The sequence below is a fragment of the Jatropha curcas genome, chromosome 7, assembly GCF_041381405.1.
Source record: "Jatropha curcas cultivar XTBG-Jc1 chromosome 7, XTBG_Jcur_1.0, whole genome shotgun sequence".
NCBI lineage: Eukaryota > Viridiplantae > Streptophyta > Magnoliopsida > Malpighiales > Euphorbiaceae > Jatropha > Jatropha curcas.
Genome location: NC_143157.1, coordinates 28,407,368 through 28,434,828, shown reverse-complemented (window position 1 = coordinate 28,434,828; position 27,461 = coordinate 28,407,368). Strand labels below are relative to the sequence as shown.

General features: G+C 34.4%; 7 protein-coding genes across 10 annotated transcripts; 6 read left to right on the top strand and 1 right to left on the bottom strand.

Moving 5' to 3' along the window:
- Positions 1-684: 684 nt before the first annotated feature.
- Positions 685-2,251, top strand: LOC105631924 (putative aspartic proteinase GIP2). The gene has a single exon (XM_012214144.4). The coding sequence runs from the start codon at positions 748-750 to the stop codon at positions 2,101-2,103; it is 1,356 nt and encodes a 451-aa protein (XP_012069534.1). The 5' UTR covers positions 685-747; the 3' UTR covers positions 2,104-2,251.
- A 3,889-nt stretch (positions 2,252-6,140) lies between these two features.
- On the top strand, positions 6,141-9,587 carry ALE1 (PA-domain containing subtilase family protein). Its single transcript, XM_037641484.2, has 10 exons — positions 6,141-6,325; positions 6,498-6,642; positions 6,711-7,108; positions 7,182-7,277; positions 7,395-7,464; positions 7,617-7,899; positions 7,988-8,328; positions 8,422-8,689; positions 8,772-9,044; positions 9,135-9,587. Exons 1-10 carry the CDS (start codon positions 6,141-6,143, stop codon positions 9,545-9,547), a joined length of 2,472 nt encoding a protein of 823 aa, XP_037497412.2. The 3' UTR covers positions 9,548-9,587.
- A 745-nt stretch (positions 9,588-10,332) lies between these two features.
- LOC105631926 (putative aspartic proteinase GIP2) lies at positions 10,333-12,010 on the bottom strand. The gene has a single exon (XM_012214147.4). It carries the CDS (start codon positions 11,943-11,945, stop codon positions 10,611-10,613), a length of 1,335 nt encoding a protein of 444 aa, XP_012069537.1. The 5' UTR covers positions 11,946-12,010; the 3' UTR covers positions 10,333-10,610.
- Positions 12,011-12,425: 415 nt separating this feature from the next.
- LOC105631925 (putative aspartic proteinase GIP2) lies at positions 12,426-13,974 on the top strand. The gene has a single exon (XM_012214146.4). It carries the CDS (start codon positions 12,490-12,492, stop codon positions 13,843-13,845), a length of 1,356 nt encoding a protein of 451 aa, XP_012069536.1. The 5' UTR covers positions 12,426-12,489; the 3' UTR covers positions 13,846-13,974.
- Positions 13,975-14,341: 367 nt separating this feature from the next.
- On the top strand, positions 14,342-15,974 carry NIP7;1 (NOD26-like intrinsic protein 7;1). Of its 2 annotated transcripts, XM_020678574.3 has the most exons (6): positions 14,342-14,416; positions 14,496-14,587; positions 14,658-14,882; positions 14,955-15,146; positions 15,226-15,287; positions 15,393-15,974. In XM_020678574.3, the coding sequence occupies exons 2-6, from the start codon at positions 14,504-14,506 to the stop codon at positions 15,625-15,627; spliced, it is 798 nt and encodes a 265-aa protein (XP_020534233.1). In that variant the 5' UTR covers positions 14,342-14,416; positions 14,496-14,503; the 3' UTR covers positions 15,628-15,974. The 2 variants fall into 2 exon arrangements, with proteins under 2 accessions (XP_020534233.1, XP_012069915.1); XM_012214525.3 differs by lacking the exon at positions 14,342-14,416 and having other exon boundaries at positions 14,429-14,587.
- Positions 15,975-20,525: 4,551 nt separating this feature from the next.
- Positions 20,526-23,547, top strand: AILP1 (aluminum induced protein with YGL and LRDR motifs). The gene is given in 5 exon segments (NM_001308784.1): positions 20,526-20,728; positions 22,747-22,987; positions 23,093-23,213; positions 23,312-23,421; positions 23,512-23,547. Coding segments are annotated over 5 exon segments (711 nt in total).
- Positions 23,548-25,254: 1,707 nt separating this feature from the next.
- On the top strand, positions 25,255-27,424 carry LOC105631930 (nuclear transcription factor Y subunit C-3). 3 transcript variants are annotated; one of them, XM_020678514.3, is made up of 3 exons: positions 25,255-25,417; positions 25,527-25,572; positions 26,346-27,424. In XM_020678514.3, the coding sequence occupies exon 3, from the start codon at positions 26,365-26,367 to the stop codon at positions 27,145-27,147; it is 783 nt and encodes a 260-aa protein (XP_020534173.1). In that variant the 5' UTR covers positions 25,255-25,417; positions 25,527-25,572; positions 26,346-26,364; the 3' UTR covers positions 27,148-27,424. The 3 variants fall into 3 exon arrangements, with proteins under 3 accessions (XP_020534173.1, XP_012069546.1, XP_037497411.1); XM_012214156.4 differs by having other exon boundaries at positions 25,256-25,417; positions 26,343-27,424; XM_037641483.2 differs by lacking the exons at positions 25,255-25,417; positions 25,527-25,572 and adding an exon at positions 25,586-26,168 and having other exon boundaries at positions 26,343-27,424.
- Positions 27,425-27,461: the final 37 nt, after the last annotated feature.

Below are 27,461 nucleotides of genomic sequence, written 5' to 3'. Positions count from 1 at the left end.
GACAACAGGCGAAAATACAAAAAAATTTTTGTTTTTTTAAAAGAGGCGAAAATTCACTTGCACACCGTGTACAAAACCAACCACCCATACACTGAACTAATAAAAAAATTTATATTATTATTTTTATATACTGCTTCATTAATTAATTTTTTGGATCCTTCTCTGAATTGCAGCAGCGTGCTATACTAAAATGCTAGCATATAAAACTTGACCAAATCAGAATATTGCTTACAATAATATTTTTGATTGCTAAATCAAAAACAACGGCTTCGTGACATACCCCAAAACCTCTGGCATCTGTATTTAATTTGTGATTGCTTTGCAATTGTAAATACCAAATTCTTAAATAAAAAATTAAAATACGTTTTTGTTTTTTTTGAAAATAACTTAGATAGAAATATATACGAAGAGGAGTAAAATAAAATAAATAATCACAATTTAATATAATAATTAGTCGTGAAAAAGAGAAGGGTAAAGCAGATCCATTGATTTGACTTGATGGATAACGAGAATGAATGAATCTTCAAAAGGTAAAGGTCGTTTTTTTTTTTGACTGAGTCAAGATTTCCGCTGAGAAAGAAGTTTCACTTTAACTGACATTGTCCATTATCGCCAAGTCAATCAATAATGGTCATATGTGGCGGCAATATTGCACCACCGCTCCACTATATATACCTGACTTGAGAAGGACAGCCCTAGAATCCAGCAAGTCTTCTTAATTTGTTCTAAACTCTTAATTTTCCTTCAATGACTTCCTCTATAGTTCAGTTAATCTTTTTCTCCTTGACAATTTTCATCTCCCTTGTTAACGCATCAACAAAACCCAAAGCCCTAATCCTCCCACTCTCCAAAGATGCCAGTGGTAGCACGGTCCAATACCTAACCCATTTTAACATGGGAACCCCTCCAGCCAAGAAAAATTTTGTAGTAGACCTTGGAGGTAAGCATTTATGGATGGATTGCGATAATGGATCGTATTTATCAACCACAATCAAGCACGCCCGTTGTGGATCAGCTCCATGCTCTGTGGCTAATGCTCCTTGTACTGGTGGATGCGTATCTGGTCATCATAAACCAGGTTGCAGCAACGAAACTTGCTCTTTCTTAACGGTGAACACAATTCCAGCCGAAGGTTCTGGTTATGATAATGGATATGTTTCTTTAGACAAAATTTCCCTCCAATCCACTGACGGTTCTAAATCCGGCCCATCCGTCACAATTTCTGATTTCATCTTTGGTTGCTTAGACACCCGCGAGCGCCTAAGCAATCTTGCTAAAGGTGCAGACGGGATGGTTGGTCTAGGAAGGGAAAAAATTGCACTAGCAGTTCAACTTTCTTCTGCATTGGGTGGAAGCCTTCGGCGTAAATTTGCCATATGCTTGCCTTCTTCTTCCAAATCCAATGGTGTCATGTTTTTCGGTGATTCTCCTTATGTATTCTATCCAGGTTATAATGAATCAAAAGCCATTGATGTATCATCGAGATTCACTTACACAAAACTGTACATCAACACGGAGTTCACCGGATCATCCGTCGTAATACGAGGACCACCATCGCCGGAGTATTTCGTCAAGGTCACTTCCATTTTAGTAAACAAAAAACCCATTTTCATAAACTCAACCTTTCTTGAATTCCATAGGAATGGGAAAGGCGGAGCAAAAATATCGACAGTAGAACCTTACACCAAACTGGAAACCACTATTTATAAGTCCCTCGTCAAGGCGTTTGATGAGGAGATTGCAGTTTGGAACGTGACTAAAGTGGCTTCGCCAGTCGAACCTTTTACAGATTGCTATACGATAGGTCGTATGGGTATGACAGGTCTTGGGATTAGTGTTCCTGATATCGCATTTGAGTTTGAGAACAAGAAGAATGTGTACTGGGAAATGTATGGAGCTAATACGATGGTACAGGTGAATCGCGATGTAGTGTGTTTAGCTTTCTTGGATGCAGGTGATGAGCCTGTCATAACTACACCAATAGTGATAGGGGCACACCAGTTGCAGGATAATCTTCTTCAGTTCGATCTTGCTTCTAACAGGCTTTCATTTACTTCTACACTTCTCTGGGAAGAGGTGGAGTGCTCCAACTTCAAATTCTAGGAAATGTGTGGTTCTGTTACTGTTATGCATTGGTAGAATTTGTGAGGCTTATTTGTAATTTGGTTGTGTTGGATTTGTATATTAATAAGTTCGCTGAGTTTGATACTTTGATTAGCAATTGAACTAAAGTCTTAATTTTGTTTGTGTACATATGGCAGTATTTATCTATAAAGAAATGGGATGGAAATTTTTTTTCTGAAGAAGATAACGACTTTCATTAATCAGAAGCCTTTATCCCTTTATAGACTTACTCCACGTGGATCCAGATTAGATTTCTGATACGGAATCGTTTCACAAAAAATTGTTAAAAAACGCAACTGAGATTAGATGACTTGACCATGGTCATTGGTCAAAGGTCAAAGATGTAGCATAAAGTAAGTACGTGTTTTGACCTTTTGTTGTTTGTTTGTGTGGCCATTACAAGGATAAGGCTACTAGCTCCATCAACATCAACCGGATTCTTCTGCAATAGGCCCGGTGGGCCTAATTATAATCAAAGTAAGACTTATCTAAGTACACAAGAGCAAATGTCTTTCACCAAATGCACTGAAACAACATACTCTCCTTGTTCTTTTTATTTATAGAAAATTTCCTTATCGTGTGTATTTTTTTATGTATAGAAAGTTATTCTAAATAGTAATTTTAAAATATAAGTCAAGTTAAAAATACTAGAAAGCTCTTGAAGGATGTGTTTTTTTAAAATTGAAGCTCAACAATCAAGAAAAATGCCAGATATAAATATTCTCAGCATTTAATGCAAGCGTGTTGCAAGGGATAAGTTATCAACTCATTTTTTCATTTTGTTTTATAGTAACAGTGGTCGTTTTTATAAATTTGGTCACATAAATACAGAGTTAGCCCTTATTTGTATATTTGATGAATATATATACACTTTTATCGTTGTAAATTTGGCCACAACCATTGACGTCAGAAAACGAATATATATTATGCTTGGAGTGTGGATTCAAAGATGAAAATCGTACACTAAAGGAGTCAGCTACTCTTTTAAAAAAGCTTAAAAAGTGCCTTTAGTTGCAGACAATAATGTTGAGATTCTGAAAGAATTTGACCCAAGTACTACTCTTTTGGCCACATCGGTGAAAATAATAGATAAAAACAGTTAGCAAACACAGAAAAATAGTGCACAACTTGAAGAACTGCAATCTTTTATTGCTAATTTGAGGTAATTTCACCAAGGAACATATCAGTATTATGAGATTTTTGAAACACCTACTTGAGAAAAAAGTGGCCAAAAAAGTAAAGATGTGCCCGAAGGTAATGATCATTAAGCACTCGTAGACTCAGATGAGACCTAACTTCCTACACAAGAACCATGGACAAGAGAGAAGTTTATTGACTCTCAAGATCCTTTTGCAAGTGATGAGATAGATGACCCAGCAGGAAAAATTGTGGAGGGCGCACTTGCTGCTATTAATGCTGACCTAGGTAAAAATAGACACAATAAATAGGTTAATGTGGACTTTTATTGGTAGTAACTATGCACTTTCTAATTATCTTCTACTTTTTTGTAAGCCACTTAGTGGCCTTTTATTTTTGGTACTTGTGCACTTTTTCAAATCCTTATAATGGTTGTACTCTATTGTAAGCCACTTCATAGCATTTTATTTTTAGTACTTGTGAATTTTTTTAATGGTTTTTGTTTTTGTGTTAGTTAACGGTTGTGAACTTTTGTAAGCCACTTTGTGGCTTTTTAATTATTAGTTGTACACTTTTGTAAGCCATTTTGTGGCCATATTTTTAGTACTTGTGCACTTTTTCAATGGTTTTTGTTTCTCTGTGTTAGTTAACAGTTGTTAAATTCTGTAAGTCACTTTGTGGCCTTTTAATTTATTAGTTGTACACTTCTATAAGACATTTTGTGGTTTTGTTATCTTAGTTGTTCACTTTTTCAAATCCTTATAATGATTGTATTCTTTTGTAAGCCATATTGTGGTCTTATTATTATTATTAGTTGTGCACTTTTCAAAATGTGAAATTGTCATATATTTTGCTAGACTATGCACTTTTTAAAAAAATTGTGCCGTCAAACTCACACAAAAATTCAGATTTTATTATCCACCTTCAAATTAAAATTTATTAAGAGTTTTTAAATTAAAACTCGAATTCTATTTCATTTTGGCCGTAATGTATTACATTTGGGCATTACTTTCTGAATTTCATTTAAATTTGGAGAAATCAAATTTTGAATTTGAATTGAAAAATTATTCAAGTTTAAACAGGTTAGAGCCAAAATTTAAGTCATTCCTCTTTTATTTTCGCCGAAAATTTTGAAAATTTATGGCCTTCAATAAATAAATTCAAAATTTTGGCCTTTAATTTGGCTCCAAAATTTTTTGGGTTTTTGTGCACGAATTATGTAAAACGCCCTCGTTCTAATAAAATCAAATAGAGTTAATAAAGAAAGTTGGAAGTGACGCCCAAATGATGCATATAAGCAATAAATGCACTTTTTGAGATTGTCTTTTGTGTCAGCTATTGTTCTCATAATTAAGGATGAAATGAAGGGTATTTTATGAAGAAAACTTAATTTAACTAACTTTCTTAATCCAAATAGCTTTTTCTGTTTTCTCTAAATAAAGAGAACAGAGGGAGTAATAAATTTGGTCGAAAAAGAAAACACTGAAAAAAGGGGACATTGAAAAAAAGAAAAAATACTGAAAAAAAAACAATAAAAAAGTAAACAATAAAGAAACGTAAGGCTATTGATGACGGGCGACTGCGACGATAATAACAACGGTAAATACGAAATACATAGTATATATAACTGTATAAGTAAGTCCTGTAAAATTAATTAAATATAGAATAGATATATGTACATTAATTAAGACATTAGATCAAACTGAGTAAATACAGCATATACATATATATTGTATCGTATCAATCCAAACAAAATCGAGAGTCCTACCTTATCTCTACAGTAGTTATTAATCGTATAAAAAATTGATAGAGATATTCTCAACAATAAACAACAGATCAAAAACAGAAATCAACATACCTTATGAATAAAAAAGCGAAACCAAACACCAGAAATGAGAAGAACGACAGCAAAAGGGAAAAGAACGATAAAAAAATAATGAACAACAATAAAAGAAAAAAGAACCATCAGAAAATAATAAGCATTAAAAAAAATGGCGGCAGAAAAATATTAGTAATATACTAAAAAAAAGGAAACAATGGTTAAAATAGGAAATTAATACAAAAACAAACACTAACATATTAAAACACTGAAATATGAAACTAATATAAAAAGAAACACTAATATATTAAAACATTAAAATATTAATAAATTAACATCCTACCAATCAAAAAAAGGAGTACAATAGTAAAAATATATTACAAATGACCATAATTTTAAACGTAAAGTCAAACTGACATGTTTCAAAAAGTGACATTTACTGTAATTTTCCTAGAATAATTAAGAGTTTAAATTTAAATTTACTAGGTCGTTTTGCCCAAAAGAGTGCCAAACGCTGTTACTTTCCAATTCAAGCGTAACAATCATTAGACAATTTCATCCGCTCGAGAGCTTCCTTCCAGCTTGATTTCTTTTGTTTTGCCCATTATATTGGTATGCTTACGTAGACTGCTATAATGCCTTTTGGAAAACAAAAAATCAACAATCCTGTTACTTCTGTTATACCCTTGCTTGAGATTCATTAGGTCACATGTCCTTTATGTCGACGATATTTTCAACAGGAGGCGGCAGAAAAACAAAAAATGTCAAAGTTGATCAAAGATGTGCACTTTTTTTTTTTGCCAAGTTGATTTTTTTCATTCAAGGTGGCGAGGATAGCATGCCCGAAAAGTTCTTCATATAATAAGCTAAAAGGAAGAGTAACGGTTTAGTACCAAGTATAAACAATTCATGAAGTAACAGCTTTCTTCACATTATTTGACCTGTTTATTGACGTTTCTCTCTGCATAGGTAGCAACTTACCTTTTTTATCCTTATTTTTAACATACTACATGTCTATATATAGCAGTCTACGAGTTGTAATTTCTTCAACTGGAATATGATGGCAAATTCTTCAAGATTTGTACTGATTTTCATCTTTGCCATTTGTGTGGCTTGCTTTGCAGAAGAGCGATCAGTGTACTTGGTGTTAATGGAAGGAGAGCCTGTTGCATTTCATGGAGGTCGCTCACCTCATAACTATCATCATCATCATCATCATCGTAAAAGAAAACTTGGACTGAACAGGTATTGCAAGTTTTCATCCTTAGGCAAAAAGGGACTAATTAAGACTAGCAAATGTATATTCTGCATGTGATAGTATATGACTATAATTAAGGAACAATCTCTCATTTGGTTTAATTGTCTCATCGGAAACTAGCTACTAATTTACAAATTTTTTTCCTATGCATATGATTAGTGAAGTTTCCCAAGCCCATGCAAAGCGCTTGGTTGATTCCCATGACCAGCTTCTACAAAGCACCCTTGAAATAGGAAGCTACAGCAAGCTCTACAGCTTCAAACACATTGTTAATGGCTTCGCTGTTCATGTCACTCCTTCTCAGGTTATACATATAGAGAGAAGCTGCTTAAATCTCTCTTAAAAAAAAAATTAAACTGTTAGTCATTGCAGGTTGACAAACTCAGAGTTGCTCCTGGAGTAAAGCTGGTGGAGAGAGATAGAGGAGCCAAATTGATGACTTCATATACTCCTCAATTCCTGGGTTTACCTCAGGGAGTTTGGACTCAAGAAGGAGGAGATAGAAATGCAGGAGAAGGGATAGTTATCGGTTTTGTTGACACAGGCATCAATCCTCGTCATCCGAGTTTTGCCTATGATCCTCTAAATCCTCTTACTTCAAATATTTCTCATTTTTCTGGTACTTGCCAGACAGGCCCTAGATTCCCTGCTAATTCTTGCAATGGAAAGATAGTATCAGCTAAGTTCTTCTCAGCTGGTGCTCAAGCAATTGCTACTCTTGACCCTTCGGTGGACATTCTCTCACCCTTTGATGCAGTTGGACATGGAAGGTATACATATATCTGTTAATAATCAAACGGGGGTCATCTAGTGGACACAAATTAATGGTTTTGATTTGTTTAGTCATGTAGCTTCAACTGCTGCTGGAAACGCTGGGGTACCAGTGGTGGCCAATGGCTTCTACTACGGACGAGCTAGTGGGATGGCGCCACGTGCACGGTATGCTCTTTGTTTTCTGGACTAGGACTAAGAATTTAAGATGTGCATTGAACATTCAATTCTATCAGATGTATAGAACATTGTATCGCTTTGTGTTTTGACATTATATGGCAACAGAATCGCTGTTTACAAGGCCGTCTATCCAACAGTGGGAACCTTAACGGATGTCGTTGCAGGAATTGATCAAGTAAGTAATTAAGCATTGAATTATTGTCATAATCCTGTTGCTTAGCAAACCACTAAGTCAACTTCTTTAAACTGTTTCAAAATCGTAGAGTAAATAATTTATCATGTGATAATAATGTGTGATTCTTGACGCCAACCCTATATATGGCACAGGCAACAATGGATGGAGTGGATATATTAACGCTCTCTGTTGGACCAGATGAACCACCGGAAGATACTCTCACATTCTTAAGTGTGTTTGATGTTTTTATGCTATTTGCACGAAGAGCTGGTGTTTTTGTTGTGCAAGCTGCCGGCAACAATGGGCCAGATCCTTCAACTGTTGTGTCTTACAGCCCCTGGGCTGTGGGAGTAGCTGCTTGCACCACAGACAGAATCTATCCTGGTTCACTTCTTCTTGGAAATGGTCAAAAAGTTGGAGGTGTGGGCTTATCAGGTAATTTTAAGTTTCAATCATCCTTATATTTGTATGTTTCGTCTGGTTTCTGCAATTGAATAATGATAATTTAATTGTTACTCATCAGCACCCACTTTTGGAGATGGTCGTTTTCTGTATAAGCTGGTGTTGGCTCAGGATGCAGTTAAGGCAAATGGGACATTCCCAAGGACTCCACAATACATCGAAGAATGCCAATATCCAGAGTCACTGGACCCTAGTGTAGTGAGAGATAGTATTGTTATCTGCACCTTCTCTACTGGCTTTTATAATGGCACATCAACCATAAATGCCATAATCGACACAACAAGAACTTTAGGATTTATGGGTTTTGCTCTGGTCGCAAACCCAATCTATGGCGATTTCATAGCAGAACCTATTCCTTTTGCAGTTTCAGGCATTATGATCTCTAATGTTGCTGATGCACAGGTATATATATATTACATCAGAAACAGAAGTTTTTAGTTTCCATGAAAAAACTTGATCTCAATTATGAAAACTAATGCTATCTTATATACGTAGATTATATTACAGTACTATGAGCAACAAATCAAAAGGGATGAGAGAGGATTTGTGACCGAATTTCATGCACGAGCAGCTATAGGAGAGGGTAGAGTTGCATCTTTTGAAGGTAGAGCGCCCATTGTTAGCAGATTCTCTTCCAGGGGACCTGATTTTATCGACATTAATCGGACTCCTGCTGATGTTCTTAAGCCAGATATTCTAGCCCCTGGCCACCAAATCTGGGCAGCCTGGAGCCCTCTTAGTGCCTTGGAGCCAATGCTAACAGGTAAGCAAGTATTGACTAGATTAAAAACAGCTTGACTGCTTGAGTAACAATTAGTAATACCTGCAACTTTGGGATTATTTAGGCTACAAGTTTGCACTATTGTCTGGTACAAGTATGGCAACACCTCATATAGGGGGAATAGCAGCATTTATCAAGCAAATGAATCCTTTTTGGACTCCATCGATGATTTCATCTGCCATGTCCACCACTGCCACCAAGTATGATAACTATGGACAACCCATACTGGCAGAAGGATTTGATATTAACAGCTTCTATCCCTCCACTCATTTTGATCTTGGTGCTGGTCTTGTGAATCCAACCCGCTCTGTCGATCCAGGCCTAGTCTTTACATCAGGTGATCATTTCACTTAATTTATCATTAACAGTAGCATTAATCTTCTAATTCACTTAATTGGAGTACAAACAAAATGTGACCCTAAAGCAGAGTTTGAAGATTACATAAGTTTCTTGTGCTCATTGCCCAACATCAATCGAACAACAGTCAAAGTGGCAACCGGAGAATCATGCAACCAATTGTTTAGCCATCCTGCCAACCTGAATCTCCCTTCAGTGACAATATCAGCACTAAAAGGATCTCAAACGGTGCAGAGGAGTGTTAAGAATGTAGGAAGCAAGCCAGAGACATACTTGGGCTCAGTGATGTCACCAAATGGGACTACAGTGACTCTCTCTCCAACATGGTTTACAATAGCTCCACAAGGAACTCAACATATAGAAATACAATTCCTTGTGACAAAGGCAGGGGATGAGTTTAGTTTTGGGGAAATTGTTTTCACAGGAAGTTTAAATCACATTGTTAGAATCCCATTATCGGTTTTTCCTGTTTCCATATCCTAAATTTGAGATTGGAAATTAATAATTACAATTTTCTCCTTAATTTTACTAACAAAGAATCTAGAAGAGTATATATACATATATTGTACAATGGAAAGAAGAAAGATTGAAATATATAACCAAAAAAGAAAAATCAAAACGTCAGGTGTTTTCTAAATACGATCTTAATATTCGTTTATGAGAAGGAAGGGATAGAAAAAAAAAACAACTAATCCTGACAAAAATTTTCTTCTCCTGCAAGAACAACTCGTGGTTTGACAGAATGCTTTCTTGGTCGGATTTACACTTGCCAAAAGCAGTTGCCTTGTTAGCCATGACATAATAAGCCAACGTGAGGTGGAAAACTTTCTTTGTTAGATGAAAATGTTCCCTTTGCCCTTAAAACAGAAATAAAAGCAGGTGATTACCGTTACAGCCTTTTGTCTTTGCAACAGCCTATGCCTTTTGGAAGTTTCACTTTAAGATAAAATTACTCTAAAAAATAAAAATTATAACAAATGTGAATTGAAGATGGTTAGAGACTAGTGATAGATATTTTTTAGAGTTAATTTGTGAATATAAATTCTAATTTAGAAATTTGAGATTCAGTTCTGTGAAATGAATCCATTTTAATTTATTTTTACTAAACAACACACATCTATTTTTCATTTTTAGCTATCGACTTCTTTCGTTCAACCAGTTTCCATACAACATTAATTCCTTTTATCTCCGACAACAAGTGAAAATTACTTTAGCCTTAAAGATCCATAAATGACATGGCAATATTGTAGTGTCAAATGACAGGAAAATTTAACCAATTATCAATTTTATTTGAAAAAACCAAAGAAGAAAAAAAATTTAAAAAAAAAGTTTAATTACGATCAATTTTTTATAAAACAATGAACGAAAAGTAACCAAAAAAAATAAAAATTATAAAAGCCTCCTCTCTTAAATTCAAATCAAATGCAAACCAGATAAAAAAAAAAGGGATATATCATTCCCTTACTACAACATCACTAATCATTTTCTTCTTATAATGCATGTACCAAATTCTAGAAATATAATGTAGAAAAGTATGAGTCCAAGATCAAAATTTGAAGTTGGAGCACTCAACTTCTTCAAAAAGAAGTGTGGAGGTAAATGCAAGTCTAGAAGAAGCCAAATCAAACTGAAGAAGATTGTCTTGCAATTGATGTGCCCCTATGTCAATTGATGTTGATCTTGTATCAGGATCTCTCTCCACCAACCCTAAACATACCACGTCATGGCTTATCTCCACCATTGAATTAGCTCCATAAATTTCCCACTTCACATCTTTGTTCTCAAACACGAATGTAATGTCAGGGACAGTAAGTCCAAGTAATGTCATACCCAAGTTTCCTTTGTTATAGCAATCTTTAAAAGGTTCAACAGCTGCAACCTTTTTAACTTTCCCAGTTGCAAGAATTTCCTTATCGAACGCCTTTACAAGAGAGTTGTAGATAGAGCTCTCAAGAGTTGTATAAGGTATTACTGTGGTAATTCTTGAACCACCGAAGCCCGTTCTATGGAAATCAAGTAAAGTCGAGTTGATAGGAATGGATTTTTGGTTAACTAGAATAGACGCAATCTTGACAAAGTACTCTGGCAATATTGCTCCTTGCACTCTTGGTGATGCGGTTGTTTCATAGTTGGTATGGAGTTTAGTGTACTTAAATCTTGATGATACATCAATAGCTTTTGATGTGTTGTAACCTGGATAGAAGATATAAGGAGAGTCGCCGAAGAACAAAACACCGTTGGCTTTGGGCTTGGAAGGCAAGCAAATGGCAAATTTTCGACGGAAACTTCCACCGAATGCAGATGAAAGCTGCGTTGGAATGGAAACGCGTTCCTTTGCAAGGCCAAGGACTCCTTTTGCGCCATCAGCAAGCTGGAGTAGGTTTGAGGAACCTTCGCAAGCGAAAATAAGATTGGGAATTGAAACAAGTGAACCAGCCTTAGCGCCATTTGTGGATTGGAGAGAAACTGCATCAATGGCAACTTCAGAGATACCATAAGTTCCCCAGATGGGGTTTTTGGTGAGGAGTCTGCAGGTATTATTGTGGCAACCAGGCCTAGCAGGAGTCAGGCATTTACTGACGCACATGGCTTTAGAAAAAGAACATGATGCTGAGCCACAAAGGCCTGGTCTGTAAGTGGATGACTCGTATTCATTTTCACAATCTATCCATAAATGGCGGCCTCCGAGGTCCACAACTAGTGCCTTTTCAACAGAAGGAGTTCCCAAGTTAAGACGGGTTAGGTACTGGAGAGTAGATGGATCTTTGGTGATTGGGAGGACTAGTGCTTTGGGTTTTGATGGAGGAGTTGTTTGTGCATTGGAAAGAAAAATCAAGGAAATAAATAGCGACAAAAAGATAAACTGAGCTAAAGAAGCCATTGAAGGGAGATGCTATAGAGAGGAGAAGAAGAAGAAGAATACAAGTGTGAAGTTCAATTGATGTATGTAACGGTTTTATAAGGAAATTTGAGTAGTGATTGGCCGCCATGGACGACTATTTGCCTAAACTTAAAGGCTTTTAATCCTTGACTGAGTCAAAGCAAGGCGCGTGCACTGTATACTACCATGAAGATAGCTGAAGCTGTGAAGCATCAAGTGGCTTGGGTCGAGCCTGCAACTTGCTTTGCTTGTTGCTTCGCTTCACCTGACAAATATTAATTGGGTTCAACTGCTCCAACGCCTTGAAATAAAAATTTTGGCCCATCTACGACCATTGGATCTTTATGAATAGGCCCAATTGCAAATACAAGTGGAAAACCCGGCCCCACAATTCTTTTCAAGTCGTGTGTGGCAGCACAAAAAATATCATCATCATCTTTGGAAGAAAAATATGCCTATATAAACCCATCCAAATCTTCCATATTTTCATCAAAACCGATCATTATCATCTTTTTCTTCTCTTATTCAACCTGTTTTCTTTTCAATGGCTTTTCCCAAAACTTCCATGCCTCAACTAATGCTTTTCTTATTTCTCATTTCCATCTCTTTCTCCCTTGCCCAAACGGCTTCAAAACCCAAAGCCCTAGTACTTCCAGTCTCCAAAGATGCAACAACTCTCCAATATCTAACGAAATTTAAAATGGGAACCCCTCCCACCAAAAGAAGTTTTGTGGTAGACCTTGGAGGCCGACATTTGTGGATGGATTGTGATGATGGGTCATACTTATCATCCACACTCAAGCATAGCTTTTGTGGTTCAGCTCCATGTTCTGTAGCCAAAGCTCAATGTTTTGGTCAATGCCAACCTGGTAGGCGCAGACCAGGTTGCGATAAAGAACACTGTTATATCCTTGCTGACAACACAATTCCTGCTTTAGGTAGTGGATTTGATATTGGATTGATTTCCTTAGACAAAATTGCCCTCCAATCCACGGACGGTTCAAAATTCGGCCCAACTGTCACAGTTTCCGATTTTATCTTCGGTTGTTTAGGGGCTCGTGAGCGCCTAAGCAATCTTGCTAAAGGTGCAGACGGGATGATTGGCCTCGGAAGGCAACCAATTACTCTACCGACACAACTTTCTTCTGGTGGTAGCTTCCGGAAAAAGTTCGCTATATGCTTGCCTTCAACTCCAAAATTAAACGGCGTTATGTTCTTTGGCGATTCTCCTTATGCATTTTATCCAAGTTATAATACATCGAAGACCATTGATGTATCAACCAGATTTCATTACACAAAACTCTACGTCCGTACTGAGTTCTCAGGATCATCCATCGTGACACGAGGACCTCCATCGCCGGAATACTTTGTCAACGTCACTTCTATCTTGGTAAACAGAAAACCCATTTTCATAAACCCAACATTTCTTGAATTCCATAGGAATGGGAAGGGAGGAGCGAAAATAGCAACAGTAGAACCTTACACCAAACTTGAAACCACTATCTATAAATCTCTTGTTAAGGCGTTTGATAAGGAGATTGCAGTTTTGAGTGGGAGTAAGGTGTCCCCTGTGGCACCTTTTACAGATTGCTATAAGATAGATCATATAGGAATGACACCTCTTGGAATTGGGGTCCCAGATCTTGCATTCGAGTTCGAGAACAACAAAAATGAGCAGTGGGAAATGTATGGGTTTAATTCAATGGTGGAAGTGAGTCGTGATGTGGCTTGTTTAGCATTCTTAGATGCAGGTGATGATCCTATTGTAACTACACCAATAGTGATAGGAGCACACCAGTTGCAGGATAATCTTCTTCAGTTCGATCTTGCTTCTAACAGGCTTGCATTTACTAGAACACTTCTATTAGCAGCTGCTGAATGTTCCAACTTCAAGTTTTAAGATGATGTAATTATTTATTTATATGTGGTTAATTAACTGCTTTTGAAGTTTGTTGATGCAAGAATTGCTTTTTGCGATTAATTCAAGTTCAGTTCGTAGCGAGGGAATCCTCATCTCTCTTGTGTTCAACTGAAATTCGTGCATTTTGTAATCTCACTTTGGCCCATAACTTCTGGATAATTATATTAATTTATCAATTGGGCCCATTTTGAGTTAAAAGCTATAAAGCCCACGAAATAATTTCCGCTCTCGGAATTTTTTCAAAATGTTATTGAAGGTAGTAGACCTGATTAACCAAATTTAATAGTAATATTGGTAAAATGCTGATAGCGTTTTAAAACTTATACAGTTAACAAGCACAAACAACACTCTTTAATCCATCTACAGGTGTTAAAAACAAGTTCATCTTAGTTCAATTTCCTAACAAACATCAATCTTCTATCTAAACAATCAAACATATTTACTTATGTCTCTTTAAAATGACCTCCAATTTATATTTAAGCTGATTGCATGCAAGAAACATCTCTCCACCTCCTTTCAATTTTCCATTTGCCCTCATACTTCTTTTCATGTAAGTGTTCGTTAATTTATCAGAATTGTAATTTCAATCTTGCCTGACATTTCTATAACTATACATTAACTTTATCTAGAGATTGTCATGGAATCAAATGCAATGTCATTACATGAAGATGTTTTCACTAAATTCTTTCCTCAAGGAATTGATCTAAATCCGGCAAGAATGGTAAGAAATGACTAATTTAGTTTCTTAAAAAGCCTGCATTATGATGTAATTGCAACTAAGAAATGCGCAGGTGATAGCAGAGATGATGGGGACATTTGTATTAATGATATGTGTGTGTGGGATCATTGGAACCACGCAGCTAACGCGAGACCAATTGGGTCTGTTGGAATATGCAACAACAGCAGGATTAACAGTCATCGTCTTGGTTTTCTCCATAGGCCCTATTTCTGGAGCTCATGTGAACCCTGCTATCACAATTGCCTTTGCAACTTTTGGTCATTTTCCATGGTCCAGGGTAAATATTATATATCCCTCTTTCAAAACCACTTGGATCACCTAACCTGATCTTGTTTAATTAATATGGCAGGTTCCGTTTTATGTATCAGCACAAATCGTTGGATCTGCATTGGCATCATATGCCGGAGGATCCATTTACGGCATCAAACCTGATCTAATGACCACCCGACCTTTCCATGGATGCAGTTCTGCTTTCTGGGTCGAATTCATTGCAACCTTCATCATCATGTTTGTTGCTGCTTCACTCGCATATCAAACATCAGTAAGGAAACATTCACTGTATAATTTTAAACCCTTTTTAAGGACCTAATAACCAGACTTGAATTTGAAAACTTTTACAGGTAAGACAGTTGTCAGGCTTTGTTCTTGGAGTTGCCATTGCACTTGCAGTACTTATTACAGGGTATATCATGGCTTATGAGCATCCCTTTTTTTTTCCCCTTAAATTCATTATATACTCTAGAGTTATCCAGTCATGGGATTGGTTATAATTCATATTTCATGTTAGGCCCCTTTCAGGAGGATCGTTGAATCCTGCAAGGTCATTAGGGCCTGCAATTGTTTCCAGGAACTTCAAGGACATATGGGTGTATATTACTGCGCCAATCTTAGGATCTATCACAGGTGCTCTCATGTTTCATGTCCTGCGTATTCAACGCCGGCCATGCAGTTCTACTTCCTCTCCTGATACGGGTCTACTTGCTCACTCTATGGACTTCGGTGGGACGGTGGATTCTAGCTAAATCCACACAAGGTTGTGTTGTGGATTAAATGCAATTGCCTTCAGAATTAATGAAGCGTAACAAAAACCGCCTGCATGGATAAGAAGAATTACTCGCAACTTTGTGGCGCTGATCCAAAAAAATATGGTGGGCTTGTAATGAAAGATGAAGCCTATAAGACCTCGGATTGAGCCTGGTAATGTGCATTGCAAGTGATATTTGAGGGTTGAGGCCTAGAACAACTTTCGTCTTTTTAGTATTATTTTTATTTTTGGTTTTCGATTCTTAATCTTATTATCATTATCATTTATTAAAATTTTTAAACTTTTAAGATCTACAAAAACATCAAAACCTAAATTGATTTGAAATTTGACGATGCTGGAATAAGGATTACCACTGAATGCTAATTTCTTTTCCTTGCTAAATGACGTGTATGCCATTTTAATTTTGTGATTAATAATTAATTAAGTACCATCGACGAACCAAGTAAAGAATTCCCATCACCAAAGCAAAAAACAGGAATTATCATTACAAAAGCTTATGAATAAATTCCATTATTAATACACTTCTTATTACTCATGTATAATTACCAAAAATTATTAAAAACTAATTTCTTTCCGACCACGAGTAATTATGTTTAAAGTTCTAGCCAAGATTAGAATCTTCATAAGTAGAATTTTCATTCTTGAGATATTTCCTTGAATAGTTTATCATTGAACCAGACAGATTCCAAAACTAAACATAAAAAAGAAAAACACTACATATTAAGTTGCAGAGAGATAATATCATAATAGAGCAAATCATATACAATTATATAAACTTAAACCCCTTACTTTCAAATTGTTACAGTAACTCTTTTAAGTTTTGTCAGAAATATCGTCATATTTTATAGTTTAGGATCATTGTTTTGTACTTTAATTAAGGAATCCATAGTTTATCTTACTTAGGTGGCGGCAAAAACTTAGAAAGACAAGCGTTTATCTCCAAATCCATAAAGACAAACCTAATCCATTATTACGCCCCCTGGAATCACGAATATGGTGAATGGATTCTTTAACCTTTTCTTCCTTTCACTGTCTCTTTCTTTAAATTAATCAAGAAGCAGTCGTCAGGAAACCACTAGCTTCCCTTTAATATGCTCTTATATAGATAAAACATTGCTTTTTTAACTAACCAGTTGAATTGTTAACTTCAGTAGTAACTTTCTTGCTCAGTAGTAGATATTTATATGTCATGTATCGGTATCTAAAGACTCCAGCCTAATTCTGGTTGGGCACCTCCATTCCAGGGTTGTTTTCAGCATAGCAGGCAAGGCACCGCCCCAAGGTCATTGGAGAAGGAAATAAATAAAAAATGTGGCTGTCGCTTTGCCTTAACAACTTGGTATCTCCACCAATCTTAATCGTTCTAAATAGTGGTTCTGCTCAAACCTTTTTTTTCTCCATTGGCTTAGTCCATCTTTTTCTTTGATTTTTTTTTTTTTTTTTTTTGTTTTTTAATTCTCAAATCACATTTATACCTATGGCATTATTAACAGGGACGACAGTGTGAAGGTTGGTTATCTTGAAATTCGTCATATTCATTTCTCATTATATAAGTTGATTTAAATAGTGAGCATTCGATATATAAATTTCATATTTTAATCCATCCAAAAAAGAGTAATTATTTTTGAATATGTATTTATCTCATACCAATTTAAAATTACATGATATGATATTTTATATAATCGAATCGGATGAAATTGTCGTCCGAGTCGCCGAGATACCCAATCATCTGCTCCATCATAACCTACTAGGCCCACCCAAGCACCTACTACATTTCATTCCTTTACTTTCTAATTTGTTTTAAAATATAAAAAATAAATATCTTCATTATTTTTTAGCCCCATAAAAATAGAAATACTTTTATTATACAGTTACAATTGGGCCCATGGTGCACCATATCCAAAGACCACATCTCAATCGATGCAAGAGCATGACTTATTTCAACTTCGTTTGCAAATAAAATGTGATTCATCCCAAATTTAAATTACATAATTTTTGTAATTCGAAGGATCTTTTAATTTGAGATTTATATATATTTTTAAAAATTAAGAGTATTTATGTTATTTATATCCTAAAAAATTACTTATGAAGTGAAAATATAAAAGAATAGACATCAATCAGAAAAAATAAAAGCAAAGAATAAAGGACTTAAACCATGGGCCAGTGCCAAAACCATGGGCGCGTCAGAGATTTATATTTATCCACAAAGAACAATTACACGTCATTTATTAGTTTTTAATTAATTTTCTACTATTCTTATTCTTATAATAGTAATAAGCCACGCGTCATTTATTCCTATTCATAGCTAAAATTGATTATCTTTTCCCAGTTTTGCTTAACTTTACTCTTCCTCTTGTTTAGGTGGGATTAAGAAATTTAGCCATTTCTTTGTTTTCAATTTCTACTATTTATTTCTTTTTTTTAGTCAATTTTGTTGAGTGTGTATGTATATATCATGGTGAGTAGAACAGATATGGAAATTTCAACTCAAGCCACATTAAATAATATATTTATATGTATATATAATATTAATATGTAATGAATTTCACATCCACCAACCTTGGAGGGCCCCATCTCATCTTTTTTTCTCTCTCTCTCTCTTTTTCTTTCTTTAATCCTATCAGTATCACCCTCTTATTACATATTTATTGTTTAGCGATGCACCTGCATTTTAATTCTCCCGGTTCCAAAATAAGTGCTGTATTTTTCAGCTCAGTGCATGAATTAAAAAATGCAATTAATAGTTAATTTTATATACTTGTCAATTAATTAAATAATTAATTATGAATTAGTCTGACGAATATAAGTGAATGAAGATAAAATTGAATAATATGAATTTAGTTGAGTTCAGAGTAAACAAAATTATAAATTAAAATACTATTATTAACTAATTAATTTTCCATTTTTATATGTTTTTTTACGAATTTAATTAATACAGGGTTCTTAACGTCATTTTCATCGAATATGTAGAACTTGTAAAATATTCTTGAGCCTTTTTTTCTTTATGGAATAAAAGATTATTGAAATCAAATATCCAACTTTTGAGAAATAAAACTAACTAGTCCTTTGGAGTTGGAATGGTGTGACGATGAAGAGCACCAAGTAATTTTTGGATTACGACAATTCAGCTTGTAATACCAATATTCTACCCACATGTAGAATCTATTGCCAGCGGTATCTTGTTCCTTTTGGAATCATAAAATGTCTGATTAGTACTATTTTCTCATCTTTAATTTAATTAAACCCACCAGGAAAACAATTTATGAATTTAATTCTTATTATAATATAGTTATTAGTATTATTATTTTAGCATCAAGTTGCTATCAGAACACAGGAAACCTTAAACTAGGGCAGTGCCTCCATTGTTTTAAGATATTAAAATTGGACCCGTTTTGTTTCATATAATTACTACAAAATAATAAATTAAATGTTCAAGATGCTAATCACATGTTATTGATTTTTTTTTAATTATCCAGTAATTAATCCATCGAGCTAAATTTCAAAATTTTATATTATATTTCTTTTTCATATACCATAAATTGTCATTTTGGATTTTTTTTTTATGCAATGTTTAAATTCATGCCCGTTATTAATTAATACGTAATGTATATATTAAAAATATAGAATTGTATTATATTATGTTAGATTATATTTTGTAATTAAGTGTAGCTATAATTCAGTTCATATGATTACTGACCCATTGTATAAGCTCTCGTCCATACTTTATTTCATACAATTTGCTGCATCCTTAATTTGCTCCCTTCATGATTTATAGGGGCCAATGATGTTTCAGATGGCAATGGAAATGAAAGCAATAACAATAAATTAACCATAGGATACAAAATTATAAATCTATACTATATTAATTTGTACTTGACATGATAATAGATTTAAATTCGTATGATGTTGGATTTTGTTTTTCGTTTTTAGTTAAATAATAAAAATTGCAAAGTTGGAAAATTGTATCAAGATATTACAAATTTTTAGTATGCATTTTTACACTGGAAAATTGTCAGTTGCATATGTTACATTATATTATTATGATTTTTTTTAAAACATTTTTTAATGTATTTTTATTTTAAATTAAAAACACATGTCTAATGACAAAAATAGAAGAATAGGATTTTCCAAATTGCAAGTTTTTTGGGGAAAAAAAAAATAAAACAATTGCAAGTGTTGGTCCTGTTAACACCGAAAAATAAAATTTTTTGTACTTGTGCATATTTGGTTTAAAATTTTAATGTTCTCATAAAAATTATTTTTCAAACAAAAATGGAATTTAAAGAATTTTCTAAAATGTTAAACTATTTTAAAAAACTTTTGAAAGTTTGATATTCAAATGATTAAAAAAATCAATTAACCAAAAATATTTTTCTTTGAAACGTACCTTAAACATGTGAAACTTTTATATCAGTTAAATTATAGAGCTAAAATATGGAATTTTCTTTTTCTTTTTTTTCTTTGTTTTCGGTGAGATTTCGTAACAGTTCAACATAAAGAATAATACTCATCAAATTAATCAAACGGTAATGCTGTTATCATCGTAGGTCAAGTGGTGACAAAAATCTGTAGACAAAGAAAGTGTGCTTTGGGCCCCGCAATCTCATCTCGTCTTTAACGCTCGAGAATCATCGCCAGCCAATGGACCCCACAGTCCACATGGCTCTATTCTACCATTAAAAATCCATGAATAAAAAAAAAAAAAAAAAAGTAGAAAATAGAAAAGATCCGCTTATTGACGATAATACCCGCGTCAATTTTCCTATAAAAACAGACGCCCCTTGCTCCACCCGAATCCTATGTCCGAGTTGAAGCCCAAGAGCAAAAGAAAATATCATTCGATTTTATTTTATTTTATTTTATTTTTCTATCGAGATGTTGGGAGTGTTTAGCAGCTCTATAGTATCTCCGCCCGACGAGCTGGTGGCGGCAGGAAGCCGGACGCCATCTCCGAAGACAACGGCGGATGCGCTGGTGAAGCGATTCATCGACACCAATCCCTCCGCCGTATCCTTACAGATCGGAGACAACGCGCAGTTGGCTTACACCCATCACAGCGAGTCCTTGCTGCATCCCAGGTAAATTATGCACAAAAATGGACTCGTTGTCACCACACGCTTGAATCTTGATCACGGTAGTGTAAGATCTAGCAGACTAAACGAGCGATTGTTAGACCGTTAAGTCACCGGCAAAAAATTTATAAATAATTAACGAAAAAACAGTTACAGTTATGAAAGGTTGGTATAAGTGCAGGATCATTATAAGAGTACAGATCGGGAAGAATCCTGTATTAACAATTATTAGAGCATCTTTTTGGTAAGAGACAGTCAGTTTATACTTTTCTTTTCTTTGTTTTTTTTTTTTTTTTTTTGTCTATTCTAGTTATATATTTTATATTTACATATAAAACCTGGAAATTGGGATTTGTGTCTATATTTTTGGGTTCCTTAAAATTATTGTGATTTATTATTTGAAAATGATATTTTGGTTTTTTTTTTTTTTTTTTTTGGCTACAGATATTTTGGTTATTTAGTCTTAATAAATAGTTTTTTGATTTAGTTCCCTAAAAAAAAAAAAAATCTTTCAATTTATAAAATAAACTTGATCTTCATCCACAGTTATTAGCATTTCAATTTTTATTTTTTAAGAAAAGCTACTTGATCTTCATCCATAATTATTAGCATTTCAGTTTTTATTCTTTAAAAAAACCTCTTTGTATTTTTTTTTTTTTTTTTACATGTTTCTTAGTTTTTTTAACTGAATCTATAATTTTTTTTTTACAAAATAAATTTTTTTTTTCTCAATAATGAAGAATCATATGTAATGGATTGATGTTCGATATCTTTAATTTAGTTTCACATAAATATGAATTAATAGTATTAAAATATTAAATTTCTACTACTATTAGGATAATAATATAATTTTTTCTAAAAAAATTATTCCAAAAATAAAAAATGTAAAATCGATTATATATATATACGGCAATGATATTTGCAACCATATATGGCAAGAAATTAATAATGAGAATAATGGGGCCATGTCTGATCCTGCAGCATGATGAAAGAAATTTTAGTGCTTTGTGGGGTCAGGTATATCATAGTTCTTGAATGACTTCCACGTATTGATCCTTATAGAGTCCGGACTTTTCTCGGCACCCATTATTCGTATACGCATCAGGTCATTTAAGCCATACGTGTGGTAAAAATAGGAAACCATTGCTTTTTGAGTCAGCACGTGGACAGTCAGATCATAGTTTTGTGAACAGAACCTCGTCGTTTTGTGAGTAGTTGGGTCGTGGTCGTGGAGACCCATTAGCTCCTCTTTCTCACCGTCGGCTTGCAGTTACTTTTTGAGTCATGTTTCAGATTTTAGAAAATTTCTGAAGCATGCCCTGTAGATTTCTTCTCACAATATCTGCAATTACTTGTCTACCAACAGTAATAATGCATTAATTAGCTAGTTTAACAGTAAAATTAGGATAAAAATGTTAGGCAAAATGAGTGATCTGCATATGATAATGAAATTAACTATGCTTTAGCCAATGCCAAATAGGAAACTATTAGTTATGGCATGAATGCTGTGATTTTAAGACATAAAATAAAATTAATAAATGAATATTTTAAATCATAGTAAACATACATAATTATATAGTCAACTTGACTTATTTTTCTATTTAAAAATTTTTGTGATACTGTTGCTGTCCCCATGTATTGCATATTTAAGTAAATTAATGTATGATGCGTTGTGAGCAAATGGGCATAGCTATCATATGATCAGTCTTGTTGAATTTTCAGGTTCAACTATTAAATCCTTTTATGTTTTCATTATCCTTAATAATAGAAGAAGGAAAAAAACACTCTGGATTGCATCAAAGTGGTTTTCCCTGTCAAGTTTTATAAACCTTCCCTGCCTGGAAAGGGTAGGGAACAGGGTAAAGGATGAGGATAACATAAAGTTGGATAAGGATCCAAGCTGGTCCCGACCCTGGATTCCTGCGTTTCATTAAATATTTTGGATTACCTGACTTGAATTTTTTACTTTGCGAAGAATTACAACAAAATAACACTTTCTTTTTGCTGGGCATTGAAAATGGCAGATCATTCGCTGTTAAGGATGATGTCTTCTGCCTGTTTGAGGGTGCACTGGACAACTTGGGAAGTCTGAGGCAACAATATGGGCTTGCAAAATCGGCAAATGAGGTGATTTTGGTAATTGAGGCATACAAGGCTCTTCGTGACAGGGCACCTTACCCTGCAAACCACGTTGTTGGTCATCTTAGTGGGAGCTTTGCTTTCATTGTCTTTGACAATTCTACCTCTACCTTGTTTGTGGCTTCTGTAAGTTGCCATCTACAAATTAATTAATTAGCTTTCTTTAGTTTGTTCGTCTTAATTTATCAACTAGCTAGCTAATATGATATTTGTACGCATGTGATGTGGCAGGATCAATTTGGAAAAGTTCCTCTATATTGGGGAATCACTGCTGATGGTTTCGTGGCCTTTGCCGATAATATTGAATTGCTTAAAGGTGCTTGTGGCAAGTCCCTTGCCTCTTTCCCTGAAGGTGGGTGACCTAAACACTAAACAATAATAGTCAAATCCAATTGTATAAGAAGAAGCAAAGAAATGTTGTTTAATTGACGACCGAATGGGAATTTGCAGGGTGCTTCTACTCCACAGCAGTTGGAGAACTGAGAAGCTTCGAAAATCCTAAAAGCAAGATCACTGCTGTTCCAGCTAAGGAGGAAGAGATATGGGGTGCTACTTTCAAGGTATGTATATACTTAAATTGTAGTTGGATTTCCAAATTTAATGTCAGCTATAAATACTAATCGTGGTGTTTGGTGGGACTGAAATTTCAGGTTGAAGGGCCAGCAGTTCTTGCAGCCAGAGAGTAGAAGAAAGAGCTTTTCAATATAAATGTATGAATTTAGCTGTGCAATCGGCTTGAGGGGCCATGTGAATTATCGTGTATGAATGAGTACAAATTGTACTAGTGGAGTTAGTAGTTGGTCTTTGTGGAAAAATTTAGGTTGCTAGTTTTCTCTTAAGCGCATCATTTTCCTCTTATGTACAGCTATGTTTTTTTTAGTTTAAATAAAATAAGTTTGCTCAAGCTTTACGTCTACTCTACTCATCTTGTTCCCTGTACGTTTGCTTCTTCCTATAAATAAAAACAAAATTTAAAAATCTGGTGATTTTTAAAAATAATTAAAATCTGTTTAAAGATAGTAAGATTTGGTTAAATTGAAACGATTTGGTTTGGTTTAATTTGATTTCTATATTATTAGGTTCAATTGAATTCACATCTTACATTGATTTGATTCGGTTTAACTTAGATAAATCGAATGTTTATCTTAATTCACATAATATATGGAAATTTCAAATTGGCTTTTTTGGTGAATTTATCTCCAGCAAATAACTTAAATTGGTTGTGATATTTCATGTAAACGAAGATTCAATTATTTGACATCTAAATGTTATCAAATAATATTATATATAACCATAATATAAATAAATACTAAAATATAGAGAAAAACTATCAAGCTGGCATCATTGTGTTTGTCCAACATCACATTTCCTTTTTCTTTATATATTTTTCTGAGTCATAGCATGTTTACATATATCATGTATGAAGCATAGAGTCGTATTCATTTATTAGATTATCCTTTTAATTATAAAAGTTTTTATTAATTTATTGGGTTTAAAAATGACTTATTTTTCTGTGTCCATAATATTATTATTATTATTATCGATTTAGCTTCTAAAGAAATTAAAAAATTAAGATATTCAAATTTAAATCAATTATCATATTAAACATGATTTTATCATTAAATCACAATTTTGATATGCTTTGGGTCAATTAGTTTATTATTGTTAATGATAATATTCTAGACGTGTGGTAGGGTACCGATATGCCTAGCTCCTACTTCTTAGCGAGCAAGCAATTAAGCAAGTGGAAACGTGTATTGGCGTATGTCCACGTACCGCAAGGACCACGCTGTAGTCTATTAATTCACTATGTTATGTCCAATCCTATCCTAATAACATTTTTTTTTTCTTTTTCAAAAAAAAAAAAAAATTTGTTTTTTGAGAATAACATTTTTTATTTTTTGCTAATATAGTCATCAACATTAATTGTTTTAATAATCTTAAAAACATATTTCTCACATTAAATAAAAGAATTGAATTTATGCAAATTATAATGCAAATGAATTATCGTAACATGCATCAAAAAATTATATGCATCAAACTTTTTTTTTTTTTTTTTTTGAGAATGAATAAAAAAAACTACTCAATGGTGAGTAAAAGCAAAGTATAAATAAAGATTAAAAACAAAGTGACATTGTCATTAATATTTAGCTGACACGTACTACTCATATCATACGTGTGAGAAACCTTTCTTCTTTCAACCATTGGATCTCTCATCCATTAATATTCAATAATTGAGAACTACATAGCATAAGAAAGAATGCGTTCAAACATACACGTAATCATTTCCTTATCATAAATAGTACTAAATACACGTCGTCTTCGTAAATTCCACGCGAGATAAAGGGTACAATCGTCAACGACAAAAGAGGTCAAACAAAAGTTTGAGTCACAGTAGGAGTAGGAGACGAGACCAGACGAGAGATCAAACTGGCGCTTTTTTTATAGTGGAGTCAGTCATCTACACTGCACCCATTAAAATTCAGCTTCACTTCCATTCTTTCTTTATTACCATACATGACTTCTCAATTCATTTGAACAACACTCGAATTTCAAGTACTGTACTTTTCTTTTCCCTTTCTTTTATTTTTTAATATAAATTCTTTTTATCTTCTTAGTCAGGAAGCAATTTGCATTCTCCCTCTTCTTCTGTGTTCTTTTTTAGGGTTTTAGCGTTTGGAAAAGATCAAGAATCGACCTCGACGGGACAGGTATTTATTTGTGTTGTGTTTGTATATAAAGCTAATTCTTTGCTGGTTTTAATTTTGCTTTGCTCGAATAGAGTTGTAGAAATTAATTAGCCGAATAGGAACCCGAAATCCGTGCCTTTTCTTGTTGTTATTGGAGATTTTTTTAAAAAATTTTTGTATTTGTTTTCCAAAGCGTCGAAAAAGGACAGTTTTAGAAATTATCTGTCGTTTATCTTAATTTAGTGTTGTGTTTGTCTTGCGGATCTCACACGCATGTTCCGTAGAATAAACTCCTGTGACGTTACTATTTAGGATCTAGACAGGGTGAATTTCCAAGGTTTTGTTTGTTTCTTTTACTAGGTATAAGGAATATGATTTCTGTCGTCGTTGGTAATGAATATCACATGAAAAATAAGGACTTGATTGGAAATTTTAATTCCAGAATATAGCATATTTGCGGAGGAATTATGTTTTGAAAGATTTTCTTCATCGACTTTCTTTGTTATTACTACTGTTATTCGATTTCTCTCATAATTTTTAGCTAGCTTTCTATCTTTGCTGTTTGTAAACTCAATCTTCGGAGAACCAGTGGCTTAATCGCTAATTTTCCATTAAAGGTGTGGCCCGAACTCATGATTGAGTTTGAGTCAATTCTTGCTGGTTATTGGTTTATCAATTGATTCGATTCCTACTGGTTGTACTTGTTTTTGGTTTTTCTTTAGTTTAGATGTTTTTTTCTTAAATTAGCTCGTCACTTTTAAATTTGAATGTTCGTTTTTATCTTGCACTAGAAGTGTCGGCCAACACACCGGTATGGATCAGCAAGGGCAAGGGCAAGGGCAAGGGCATGGGCAGCCTTCTGTGGCAGGTAGAAATACAGCTCCAGTTCCATATGGTATATCACCATACCAATCTAACAAGATGATGGGACCTCCTGCTGGATCGATTCAATCTGCTACTCAGCCAACAGGAGTCGCAGCATCTCAATCTCAGCTTGCTGAACACCAACTTGTTTATCAGCATATCCACCAGCAACAGCAACAGCAGTTGCAGCAACAACTCCAATCCTTTTGGACAAATCAGTACCAAGAAATTGAGCAGACTGCGGATTTTAAGAATCATAGCTTGCCATTGGCTAGGATTAAAAAGATTATGAAGGCAGATGAAGATGTAAGAATGATATCAGCTGAAGCTCCAGTCATATTTGCAAGGGCATGTGAGATGTTCATTCTCGAATTGACATTGCGGTCTTGGAATCACACAGAGGAAAACAAAAGGAGGACGCTTCAAAAGAATGATATTGCTGCAGCAATTACAAGGACTGATATTTTTGATTTTCTAGTGGATATTGTGCCAAGAGAGGATTTGAAGGATGAAGTGCTACCATCGGTCACGAGAGGAAGTCTTCCTGTTGGAGGCCCAGCTGATGCTATGCCTTACTATTACATGTCACCTCAACTTGCACCACAAGTTCCTGTTCCAGGGATGCCGATGGGTAAGCCCATGATGGATCAAAACTTTTACAGTCCACAATCTCGCCCTTATGTCGGACAACCAATTTGGCCACAACAGCAGCAGCCACCTGCAGATTCTTGAATGAAGCATGCAGTTGATTCAGTTAAAACTTGAAGAATTAGGAGTAGATTGACTGCGTTAGATTTCAAGTTGAACTTTAAAGCGACTAAAAATTAGTCTTATGAATCAAAAAACATCTTTTGCGTCACTTAAAAGGTTGGTCATAAGACTTTAGAATTTTTTTTTTTGTCAACAAGTATGTGGATTCAGATATTGTAGATAATTGTATGGATAAAAAAACTAAGATTCCATGATTGTTTGTGTAGTTCAATTAATTTTATTTTATGAATGCATTCAATCATCTCTCTTTATAGACCAGGACATTTCTAGCGTGT